The sequence below is a fragment of the Nanorana parkeri genome, unplaced genomic scaffold, assembly GCF_000935625.1.
Source record: "Nanorana parkeri isolate BGI_ZX_2015 unplaced genomic scaffold, ASM93562v1 scaffold526, whole genome shotgun sequence".
Lineage (NCBI taxonomy): Eukaryota > Metazoa > Chordata > Amphibia > Anura > Dicroglossidae > Nanorana > Nanorana parkeri.
The window spans coordinates 398,361-410,894 of record NW_017306794.1 but is presented as its reverse complement, the minus strand read 5'-3'; the positions used below and the strand labels follow the sequence as shown (position 1 = coordinate 410,894).

The 12,534-nt window shown below is 40.9% G+C and overlaps 1 protein-coding gene across 1 annotated transcript in view; it reads right to left on the bottom strand.

Moving 5' to 3' along the window:
* The window catches only part of MUSTN1 (musculoskeletal, embryonic nuclear protein 1), a 21,341-nt gene that overhangs the window by 7,934 nt on the left and 873 nt on the right, over positions 1-12,534 (bottom strand). The window contains exon 2 of the mRNA XM_018561476.1: positions 1,334-1,454. Within this exon, the coding sequence (XP_018416978.1) occupies positions 1,334-1,454 (121 nt within the window). The remainder of the gene's footprint in view (positions 1-1,333; positions 1,455-12,534) is intronic.

Genomic DNA, 12,534 nt, shown 5'->3' with positions numbered 1-12,534 from the left:
CAAAGTAATGCAGAAAAGAAATAGACACCGGCACTCCAATAGTAAATCGATTACGTCTATTTATTGACGTACATCAAAAGCAAAATAACACACTTATGAAGGGGTTCCTGTGTGTCCCCGAAACGTCGCACTAAGTGTGTTATTTTGCTTTTGATGTACGTCAATAAATAGACGTAATCGATTTACTATTGGAGTGCCGGTGTCTATTTCTTTTCTGCATTACTTTGACGGTGGCCATCCGTCGACTACTGAGCACCCAGGATACTTTGTTGGACGTGCGGTCAGGAGTGCAATGGGTACATGGACTGTAATCTGCTTACCCAAAGTGACCCCATCTTTAGTATTTTACCCAAAAATTTGGTGCCGATAAATGTTTTATAACATAACGTTGGGAAAACAGGTTTTTTTGTTCAAAATTTTATTTTTTCATTATATAGTAAAAAATTAAAACCACCAAAAGAAAGCTCTGTCTGTCCCTAAAAAATGGTACAAAATTAATTTTAGTACAGCGTTGCATGATGGAATAAATGTCAGTCAAAGTACCGCAGCGGTGATTGCTGAAAAATCAAAAAAAATTTTTTATATGAAACGTTCATTTTGTAAAAACTTTTTTACACTTAAAACAGGTCCTCCTTATTAGCATAAGGAGGACCTGTTTTAAGTGTAAGGAGGACCTGTTTTAAGTGTAAAAAAGTTTTTACAAAATGAACGTTTCATATAAAAAAAAATAAACACCCCAAAAAAATGTAAGGGGGATAACAAGCCCCCTATGTGATAGGTAATATACAATGACAGGTCCTCTTTATGGACCCCTAATGTCACTTTGGCACCCCCAAAGAAGCTGAAGAAGCAGAGATCTGCTTCACCAGCTTCTTCTATAGCCATAGCAGCCAGAGAAATAGCAGCTAAAGGCGTAAGTAATGTAATACACATTGCTCCCGCCTTTAGAGAGAGAGCAGGAGAGTTCAGCAGTGGGAGAATGATGATCTCTCCTCCGTTCTCAGTATAGGCAGCTGGTGTACTAGTCCAAGGCCAGCAGGAGGGATAGCGGAGCCCGGGATAACCCAGGACCGATGGCAGAGGGGGGCACAGCAGCTGAGAGTGGCGCGGCAATGGATGTCGTGCACCCTGTATGTTGTCATACAAGCGATACTAGCTGTTTACATTCCCAGCAGGATTCTTCTAAGGGGCATGCGCGAGTAGGGAAAAACATACATACACATGTAAGTCCACCGGCTGTGAAGAATCCGCCGTGTTTTTACAATGGGCGGACGGCAACTGGCTAAATAAAATTTCTCAATGTGATCTTGCACAATACCATACTTAGACTCACCACATTCTTTCATAACTTGATATGTTTTGGACTTGATAGGAGTTTGTTGACCAAGTTTAGTTCTTGCCCCTTTCAGATCTTCTTCTTTTACTGCTGGTCTTTTCTTTTTAACAGGAGCATCCTTGAAAAGAAAACAGTAAATAACCGTTGCTTAGCTAGTGCCACAAGTATGATGACCCCTAATCTAAACATAGTCAACTATTCCTCTAACTATATAAACAGCCGACATCTTCTTACTATCTATTTATAAATAATATACATGTATGAACAGTGGAATGAGAGTCTAGAAGCAAATGGCTCCGGAATGCTTTACAGCAGTGTTTGATAAAGACCTATAACTATGAAAAAATACAATGCCCTAAAGCTGGACTCCAGGTATAAATGTTTCTGTATGCTTGGCCTAATGTAAATATATTTATACCTGTAAAACACTGTAGAGGCTGGAGCGAAAACAGTGCTTTATAGCGATGTTCTGAGTCCTGTATGTTGCTGTGTTGAGCAACTTCCTCTCTGCTGCGAAAACACAGGAAGTCACTCACTTGGTACAGAGGACATTCTGAGAATGCCTAGTATTTGTTTTTTCAACAATGAATACAAGCATTCTCTGATTGGACAAGGTGCAGTGACATCTGTCAGAACTTTTCATACAAAATTTGTATGAACTTAAAGAGATCAGGTCACAAGTAAATTTCAAACTCAAAAGAACCTTGTCTGTAAACTTTAGAACTAGAAAACTAAACACTGGCTTGTAATAAGATAAAAAGAACACACCTGAGATATTTGCCAAGTACTATATTTTGAGATATTTGCCAAGTAATAGGTATCTGGAAGGTAAACGGTCTATTTACCAACATCAGAAACATTGCCAATGCCTTTGTCTAAATTAACACACTAGTTGAGCTTTGCTTAAATATATGACATGATTCCCTGAAATATTCAGTGGGCTTACCTGCCCCTTCTCCCTGTCCTTTGACAGCCTTTATTGCCCCCTGCATATGCTAACCCGGATCTATTTAAATGGTGAAGTGAAAATGGGTGCGGCATCGGGCTACTTCTTTTGCAATACTTCTGTCCTCACCTGGTCATACCTTAAAGAACACAAAAAGATCCCCGATACAGAACTGTTCCGATTTTTACAAATTAGGGATGCACAGATACTTTTCGAGTACCAGTGCAGATACTTGGCATTTTCATGAGAACTACCAGGGTTGCAGCGATTGCAGCTGGGACCTAGCTCTGGCACTCCACCACTGTCCTGAAATCATTAGTCCTTATTGTTTTAGAAAAACTGTCACATGACAATAAACAAAAATGTATCAGAACTCGTACTTGTAAGTACTCGGCAAGTACCAGTACTCGTACTCGCAAAACTGGTATCTGTGCATCCCTTTTATTTATAAAAACAAAACCATACATTAAAACGGAGATGTACAAATCCCAGGAACTCCGTGTGCTCCTTACAAATGACAGCTGCCTCCTAACTTTTAAATTCTTCTCTACTGTAGTCTTGGAGCTCAAAAGTATCAGTACATGTACTCGTACTTGTACCGAGTACTGTACTTGGTATCTGTGCAACCCTATTACAAATACAACATTGGGTGTCTTCCTTACAAAAAAAGTACCCCGAATAAACCACTTACTTGTTTTGAACATGTATGACTCTACTCCTCTGGTGGGCCCAAATTGGTGTCAATCTTATACTCTAAACTTAACTCCCTGACGCATCTTAATCTGCACTCTTACCCCGCTAAATGGGCCATAGACAGCAAACTAAACTGGACTGATGACGATTGAGAAAGGGTGTGGAGAAATATTTCTCGATGCTCCCTTAAAGTAACTAACATGGAGGTGGCATATAAGGTATTTTTTCGCTGGTATCTAGTCCCTACCCGTCTGGGTAAAATATTTCCAACCTCGTCCACTGCATGTTTCCGTGGGTGCACCTTTCCTAGAGATATGCTCCACATTTGGTGGACTCGTTCATTTGCGCCCCGTTTTTGGACTAGGATTTACCGTTTTACTATCCTGTCTATTTGATACCCACATCCCTATATAGACCCCACCTAAATCAACCACCTAAATATAAATATAATTATCATATATTTTTAGGGCTCTCTGGCAGATCAAATATTTCTTGCACCCAAATCGACCTTAGCAAGCAATTGGAAAAAACAACTCATCCCATACCATGAATTCACTCTGAGACTAGACAATATTAGTATACAGGATAATCTTTCATTTATCATAATATTGTCCCATACCAAGTTTCTAAATGTCTGGAAGCCCTGGATTTTATACCAACACCCTGAATTGAATATGGAAACTCTCTTAGACACCTATAAGAGGCTCCTTGGGTGACGCGAGGCTGCAGACCTCTTGAACTGACTGCAGACCTCTTGAACCAACCTTAAATTAAAACCGATAATGCCTACACCGATGGACTCTCTATCTGACTTTTACTTTTCTTTTCCTATCCCCTCTTCTTTTTTTATTCCTCCTTTTACTTTTGTTTACCACGGATATCCTATCACATAGTGCCTGTAACCAATTTGCTCTTTATTGATCATATTTCACTGTATGAATGATACCTGTCACCAAAACCTATGTAAAACGTCTTGTTTGTTTCATGAAAAAAACAAAAAACACTTTGTTACAAAAAAATATATGACAAGATTATTTGGACAGATGTTTTAAGAGATGGACTGGTAGAAATCTTCACAGAAACAAGGTAAAAAAGTTGAATTAAAATGTATTATATCTAGATTATTATATCTATATCTTATGCAGAATCTGTTAAATCAACCACCTAAATATTAATATAATAATCATATTTTTTTATTGTGGCTATGGGAACATTGGCATTATCATCAATCTGAGTCTTTGTAACTAACATTGAATACATTGGTAGATGTTTAATTGAAACAGAGGAGTATAACTGATTTTTTTATTTAAGCATTTAAAAAAAAGAAATGAACAACAAATAGAAGAAAAACAAACAAATGAAAGCGCAGAACAGTCAGGTAAATGGGAGAACAATGGAAGACAGAAAGAAGGCATCCATGCAACCCGCTCAGCGATACTTGTTACAGCAAGGATAGTGGGGTAAATAACACCATATAGTGAGAGGGGAGCCAACTACTCGTTGAATAAATGTTCATGGGCAATACAGCAATGAGTCAGGAAAACAAAATCAGCGGAAAAGAAAAATAAAGGATGGTACTCAGAAAAGGGCAGAAAGGGAAAAAGAAACGACAAGAGACTGAAAAAGAACAGAAAGAGAAGGTAAGAAAAAGTATCAAAAAGGGGAAAGGACAGAGTAAAGGATTAACCCACCCCCAAAGCACGAGTTAGCGTCATGGGCGTAGAGGCGTACATAAACTCCTCCCGTTCCTAAATTTTTCAGTGGTATTTTTGTTAAAACTTTTTAAAGGTCCTCCATAATGCAAATATCATGAATACAAGCAAGCCAGTGTTGCACAGTAGGAGGAGCAGGATTTTTCCACAAGGCCAGGATGCAAGCACAAGCAGCATTGACCAGGTGTCAAACAATAGAGCGATTGTCGGTTTTCAAAGGGAAAGAGTTATGATGTAGACGAAAGAAGGCCGGGTCCCGAGGGATCGTGCTGTCCACAAATCTCTGAGTCAGGCCATGAACCTGATCCCAGAAAGCCTGGAGAGCGGGGCATGAACAAAAAATATGCAGCATATCCACAACTGGACTCTACAGCACTGACTAGACAAGTACCGATACTTTTGAGCTACAAGACTAGACTAGAGAAAAATTCAAAAATTAGGAGGCAGCTGTCATTTGTAAGGAGCACACAGAGCTCCTGGGATTAGTACATCTCTGTTTTAATGTACGATTTTGTTTTCATAAATAAAGGGATGCACAGATACCAGTTTTGCGAGTATGAGTACTGATACTTGCCGAGTACTTACAAGTACGAGTGCTGATACATTTTTGTTTATTGTAATGTGACAGTTTTTCTAAAACAATACAGACTAATGATTTCAGGACAGTGGTGGAGCTCCACAGCTAGGTCCCAACTGCAACTGCTGCAACCCTGGTAGTTCTCATGAAAATGCCAAGTATCTGCACTGGTACTCGAAAAGTATCTGTGCATCCCTACTAAAAATACTTGTTTGATAAACAAGCCCAGAGTCCAGCACGGTGCGGAGGCGGGGCCCAGGCCTAAAGCTGTGTAAGGTGCCCCAAAATTTATGATGGTTGCCCTGCGTCACTTTGTCAACAAGCTACAACGTGGAAGACAAGAAATTTGAATATATGCAAAAATAAGTTCTCTTTATCCGCAAGTCTACTTGTGCTCTGCTTTTTCCATCATTCATGTGTGGGATAAGCAGGTTGCAGGAACCAATCAGGTGGCACAAAGCGTAAAATAAGTGTTTCAAATGCATGCGGAAAAATGTGCATACATACTACATGTTTGAAGTATCACTACATACTTCTAACAGTTTTGGGCCTTGCACAATTGGTGGCTGACTAAATACTTTTTTGCCCCACTGTATAATAAATATGTTGTCTCTTTGGATGAAAATGCTATCCATAGTTGTCCCAAACAGAGGATCAAAAAGTGAGGAAGGAATGACAAGTTCTCGCTGTCACTGTGGATGCTGACATGACAAAATCCACTTACCTACGGACGATCAATTGGTTGGTTCGGATGACACACACTCCTGACGGCGTCTGATGAACAATCGAAGGACCGCATGGTGTGACCACGCCCTTTCATAGTGGTCCCAACGGATTGTTACGAAGCTGTGAAACAGAGTGTGAAAATGGAGGACCAAGCCACTTCACAGCAACATGCTCAATGTTCCACAGAGTCACCAAAACAACAAAGAAGGGCCTCATCCATGAGCATAGAGGAGACTATGGAGACTGAGGACTCCACAAAATGAGTTTGTAGTTCAAGAGGATTATGAATGCAGACATGTGTGTGTATATTTGCTTAGCAGTGATAGGGACAGTGCCATTGATGACTAGGATGGTATACAATTTGCCTGCATTTTGTGGTCGCACGATCATGCAGGGTAACTTGTAATGTGCCATATGTTTTAATAATGTTTTAACATGTGACAATCAAAGGCAGTTGGAGATGCATGTTACACATATACTGAGTAGTATCTTCACAATGTATAGTATTGTGTTTTGTTATAGGAAACACAGAGAAGAGCGCACATACAGTTGCTGACGGGGACAGAACGGGGGACACGCCGACTCTAACAACTAGGGACCATGGTGATGGCGATGATACAGAAGAGCCGTCATTTGTGTGGTGGAGGTTGACCCATCTACCACCACCACTTCTGGTATGTACTTTTGATGAAATGTGTGATGGTCTGCTTCTATTACAGAACATGAAGCGTTGATGAGGAGAAGGAGGATCCTCTGGTATGTCCTGGTCAATCAATGTGTCATCGCATGCAACCTACCTATTCATCCAATTCCTTGTATATGCCTTTTACGATGCAGACAATGTGCTTGACGTGTTGAGCGTGGAGGAGGTTGACCCACCTGAAAGGTCCCATTCTGGTATGTACTGATCTAGAACTGACATCATTACAGATGGCATACACATGTTCATCCATTTACAGTTCACAGTGACAACCACATGGTGGACAACATCCCACGTTGAAGACTTTGCGCAGTGGTCATGCTGTGCTGCGCTATCCTGGACGATATCTGCAATCACATGCAGGAGATGCGAAGGTCCCTCATGGACGAGATCCATAAATTGCAGGTCCTTTATTTTTCATAAGTAATTAACATTCATACTACTTAACGTATTTGTGTCATTTCGAAATAGGGAAAATGTGCATACATTACAGGTTGCATGCACATGCATTGTTAGGTAATGTGTGGCCATGTTTCATAATTTCATTGTATACAGCACTTGGGCATGATCATGGCCACAACAGAGCACACTCAGAGGTAGTGCATTTGCGTCACTTTTAACACTCTTTGCAAGCCATCATGACGTCTCATAGTGTTATTGGGGCAAGAGCACGTTTACTCAAGGTGGAGAGTGGGGTAGGATGGAGGGTGCAGCGGGCATATTAACTGGATGATTTGACAATCTACACATCCTCAGGGTTCAATTGCATTCACAGGGGACATCTTATTTGGAGGGTTATTTTACATAATATTGTATTTGCGTTGGGGGTCAGGTGGGCAGCTCTGGCATGTTTCATTGCATGGTCCATGGAAATACCATTGCACAGAGAAGGATGCTTGTCTTGTCCAGGATTCATTCATCAACTTCCGCTTTCTTTCGTTCGGCACATGTCCTGTGTGCGTCGTACGATTTTTGCCGTATGAAACCGCCACCAACCTTACGAAAACCGTACAACTCGACAGTAGTTATCTAACCTGGTGGAAAGTCAAAAGTGGTACGATTGCACAGTATATGCGGTTGTACATTTACCATCAACCGTGCGATTATTGGACGAAAACGCGATCGCATGTGAAAATCGGACGATAATCCTAAGGTATATGGGCAGTTTAAGACTTGTGCCTGGTAGCAGCCACTATAAAAGCCTAGACCTACACAGGAGATTTCTTAGTAGGTTAATCATGCTACTAAAGTTAATAATCATCTTTAGGAACGGCAAGCCATCACTAAAAAGAAGGATCAAATGTTTCCCTAAGTTACGCATATACAATGTTGGAGCATTTTGTAGCGATTGATTGCACAGGATTTGAGCATTGTTTTATCATGTGAGATTCACCACTGCTTCATGCTAGACTTTAATGAAAGTATATCTTTACCCAAAACTTTTTCCATTTTGGCTAGAGTAGGGGATGGTACGAGGAAAGTTTGGCCTTTACATAACCTTTACCAAAAAAATTATCACATTTTTGGTAGAAGGAGGGTTTGAGAATCCTATACTGGACCATTCTGTGTCCTGTCTCTGTCTATGCAGGCTTCAATTACAAAGATTTCCTCAAAGAACAGTTGAGTCAGATCAGCTGTCCTAGTGAAATATCTGCAGTCTCCCTAATAAAGATAAATATATAAAAATAAAACATGACATGGCATAATGTCTATTTGTGGCCTCTTCACAAAGTCAGACTTAGAGGGGAACAGAAAAAAAAGCAACAGCTCGAACCAAAATAACATTCATAGCAGAAATAAAAGCTAAAAATGAAACTTTAAAAAAATCACTGGCACAGAAGTTTAAATAATCGATAGCATGCATTTAAAATTGCACAATGGGTTTACACAGCATGAGTGACTACTTTATAAATACAGGCAAAGAAATGTGCAAGCGCTCAGCTAAATGAAACTCTTTACATAGACATTAAGGCATGCTGCATTCATTCAGATGGGGAGGGCAGGTCTAAGCTTACTCCTCCAGAATTGTCATGATGAATCTGCCAGCAGCTCTCACATATAAAGATCAACATTTTGTTGTCATAATACGCTATATAAATCCTGTATAATAATAATACCGAAGAGCAGGAGTGACAAATATGACAGTGCCTTCTAATTCAGAATTGGTGAGTCCCTGGAGAGAGTCTGTGTATTTCAATTGTTAGAGGGATACCCCAGATGTGACAAGAGCCTAGGAATACCAAGGACTGTGCATTGTGGAACATAATGGGCTTTTTATTAGACTTCTCGTTGGAATTTCTAGAACTGGGCAATGTACTTTTTAGATCTCAACAATGGACTGAATCCTGTATATTTTATTTTACTGGATTAACAGGATCTAAGAAATTAGGCCTTATGTGGCCTAGAGAGAGAGAGAGTCCCAATAATTCATAAAAATCAAGGCATTAAGTTCACATACCAGCGATGGGCTCCGGTCTGGTTTTTGTAAATACTAGAAATCCTCTAGTGATGCTTACACTGTGATATAATAATAAAATATTCACATAAGAATCCAAGATTTTTTTTTTTTAAAGGAGAACTATGAGGTGAGTGCTTTTCACTGAAAACATAACTTAACTCTGGTTTATCACACCTGAGTTCAATTTCTCTAGCCACACCTGTTTGCAATCAAGAAATCACTTAAATAAGACTTGACTGACAAAGTGAAGTTGACCAAAAGATCCTCAAAAGCTACACATCATGCCGAGATCCAAAGAAATCCAGGAACAAATTAGAAAGAAAGTTATAGAGATCTATCAGTCTGGAAAAGGTTATAAAGCCATTTCTAAAGCTTTGGGACTCCAGCGAACCACAGTGAGAGCAATTATCCACAAATGGCGAAAACATGGAACACTGGTGAACGTTCCCAGGAGTGGGCGGCCAACCAAAATTACCAAGAGAGCAGCGACGACTCATCCAAGAGGTCACAAAAGACCCCACAACAACATCCAAAGAACTACAGGCCTCACTTGCCTCAGTTCAGGTCAGTGTTCATGACTCCACCATAAGAGAGAGACTGGGCAAAAATGGCCTGCATGGCAGAGTTCCAAAACATCTTGATGATCCCCAAGACTTTTGGGAAAATACTCTGTGGACTGACGAGACAAAAGTTGAACTTTTTTGAAGGTGTGTGTCCCATTACATCTGGCGTAAGAGTAACACCGCATTTCAAAAAAAGATCATCATACCAACAGTAAAATATGGTCTGGGGTTGTTTTGCTGCTTCAGGACCTGGAAGACTTGCTGTGATAAATGGAACCATGAATTCTGCTGTCTGCCAAAAAATCCTGAAGGATAATGTGCGGCCATCTGTTCGTGACCTCAAGCTGAAGCGAACTTGGGTTCTGCAGCAAGACAATGTTCCAAAACACACCAGCAAGTCCACCTCTGAATGGCTGAAGAAAAACAAAATAAAGACTTTGGAGTGGCCTAGTCAAAGTCCTGACCTGAATCCTATTGAGATGCTGTGGCATGACCTTAAAAAGGCGGTTCATGCTCAAAAACCTTCCAATGTGGCTGAATTACAACAATTCTGCAAAGATGAGTGGACCAAAATTCCTGCACAGCGCTGTAACAGACTCACTGCAAGTTATCGCAAACGATTGATTGCAGTTCTTGCTGCTAAGGGTGGCCCTGTCACAGTTCAGCTGCCGACTTGCAGCTGAGCTGTTACTTGTAGTTCTACAAGGATATACATACCTCTTACCCCTGGTTCTGCAGGCATGTAGGGCTGTGGTGGTGCTTGTAGTCCTCCAGACATGCGCTCTAAACCTGACTCACACTTGCACCTGTCTGCAAGCTGTAGGCGTCGGCCGACCTCTCCTGCTGTTTCTTATGCAGCTTCTCGGCCAATCAGTGCAGTTTGCATATAGCAAATGCTGTGGATCCTCTCTCTTCCGGTCTCTATTTAAACCCAGGGCAGCGAACGGCACGCTGCCTGAGCAACGCTTTCCCAAGCTTGTTGCCGAGTCCCCCATTTGTGATTTACCCTGAATTCCTGGAAGTTTTCTCGTGTACCGAACCTTTGGCTTGTCCTTGGAAATCTCTGTCTACAGTCTGCCTTGCGCTTCACTTTTGTCCTTGGAAATCCCTGTCTACAGGCTGCCCTGTGCTTCGCTTTTGTCCTTGGAAATCCCTGTCTACTGGCTGTCCTGTACTTCACTTTGTCCCTGGAAGCCTTTAGCCTGTATCTAACCTTTGATTTGTACCCTATACCTGTTAGGTGAGTTGGGTGGTCCTAGGGATTGTGACCTGGTGTCAGCATGCAGCCAAGCCCATCTCCACCATCAGGAGCCCTGGTGAATACTGTCTGGCTCTTAGATTCCACATCCTGGGGGACCCCATGGCACCTAATCAGCATTGCAGCACCCTGCCTTGTATTTGAACTTCCAGCTTATGCTGACTTCCACTGCCTCATTCACATATCTGCTCTGTTCCCTGCTTGTACTCCAGCTCTGGGAGTCGTCAGCCTCCACTGCTTGGACCCTTTTCTCTAAGTGTCCCTGCCAGTGGAAAGGGTCCACATACCTGACTCCAGTTTATACATGTGAGTCCCAATCCATGACAGGCCCAACCAGTAATTATGTTTAGGGGGCAAACACTTTTTCACACAGGGCCATGTGGGTTTGGATTTTGTTTTCCCTTAATAATACAAATCTTCCTTTAAAAACTGCATGATGCGTTTACTTTCTTTGACTAATATTTAAATTTGTTTGATGATCTGAAACATTAAAGTGTGCAAAACAATGAAAAATCAGGAAGGGGGCCAACACTTTTTCACACAACTGTATACTGTACATGACCAGTTATTTGCTGTTCTACAATGGTGGTAACCGCTGAGAATCAGCAGTTACCATTCATTAATGGATGCCTCAGTATAGAGGCATCCATTAATGAAAGAGTTAACCTTTTTCAGACACCCGATCCCTTTCAGGAATCGGGTGTCTGAGAGTGAGAGCAGAGTCGCATTTGCAGCTCTTGCAGTCACTCGGACAGCTGGTATAGATTGGGAAATCCCGATGTATACCAGCTTTTTTGAATTGATTTTTTAAACTTTCAGCAATAGAAACATAATGTTTCTATTCTTCAAAGAATGTTGCAGTTTTCTGATCGTTGTTGGAACGATCAGAAAACCTTGAGGCTGGGTTCACACCTAGGCGTATTGAATATGCGCGTTTGTTGCGCGTTTCGCGTTTTTACCGCGATTCGCTGTAAAAAAAACGCGCGACAAACGCCCGTTTCCAAGGGCTACTTGGCTGTATCCCAATGGAAACACGACACCAAAACGCCCCAAAGAAGTACATGTACTTCTTTGGGCGTAGGCCGTTTTGTATCGCGTTCGGACGGGTGGAAATACGGCAAGGTGTGAACCAGACCCATTGAATACAATGGGATTTAGATGTTTGAGCGTTTTGTAGAGCGTTCGTCGAGCGTTGAACGCGCTACAAATTGTTCAGGTGTGAACCAGGCCTGAGTGACAGCTGATCCTGAAATGCTGCAGGATCAGTGACTAAGGTTATTATTGACTGTTCTTAAGTTTGAAGCAGCCTAATAATACCCAAAAATGTATTGATTAATTTATCAAGCAGTAATAGTGAGATTAATTCACAATGACTGCTTGATATAATTAAATAAATAAAATAAAAATGTAAAAACTTTGAAAAAATACTGAAAAGTGTAAAAAAATTAAGTGTAAAAAAATAAAAAATAAATGTAACAAATAAAAATGATATATTTAAATATATTTTTATACAATCATTTATATAAAAATTAACAGAGCAGAGCTGCAGATTTGTTTTTCACCCT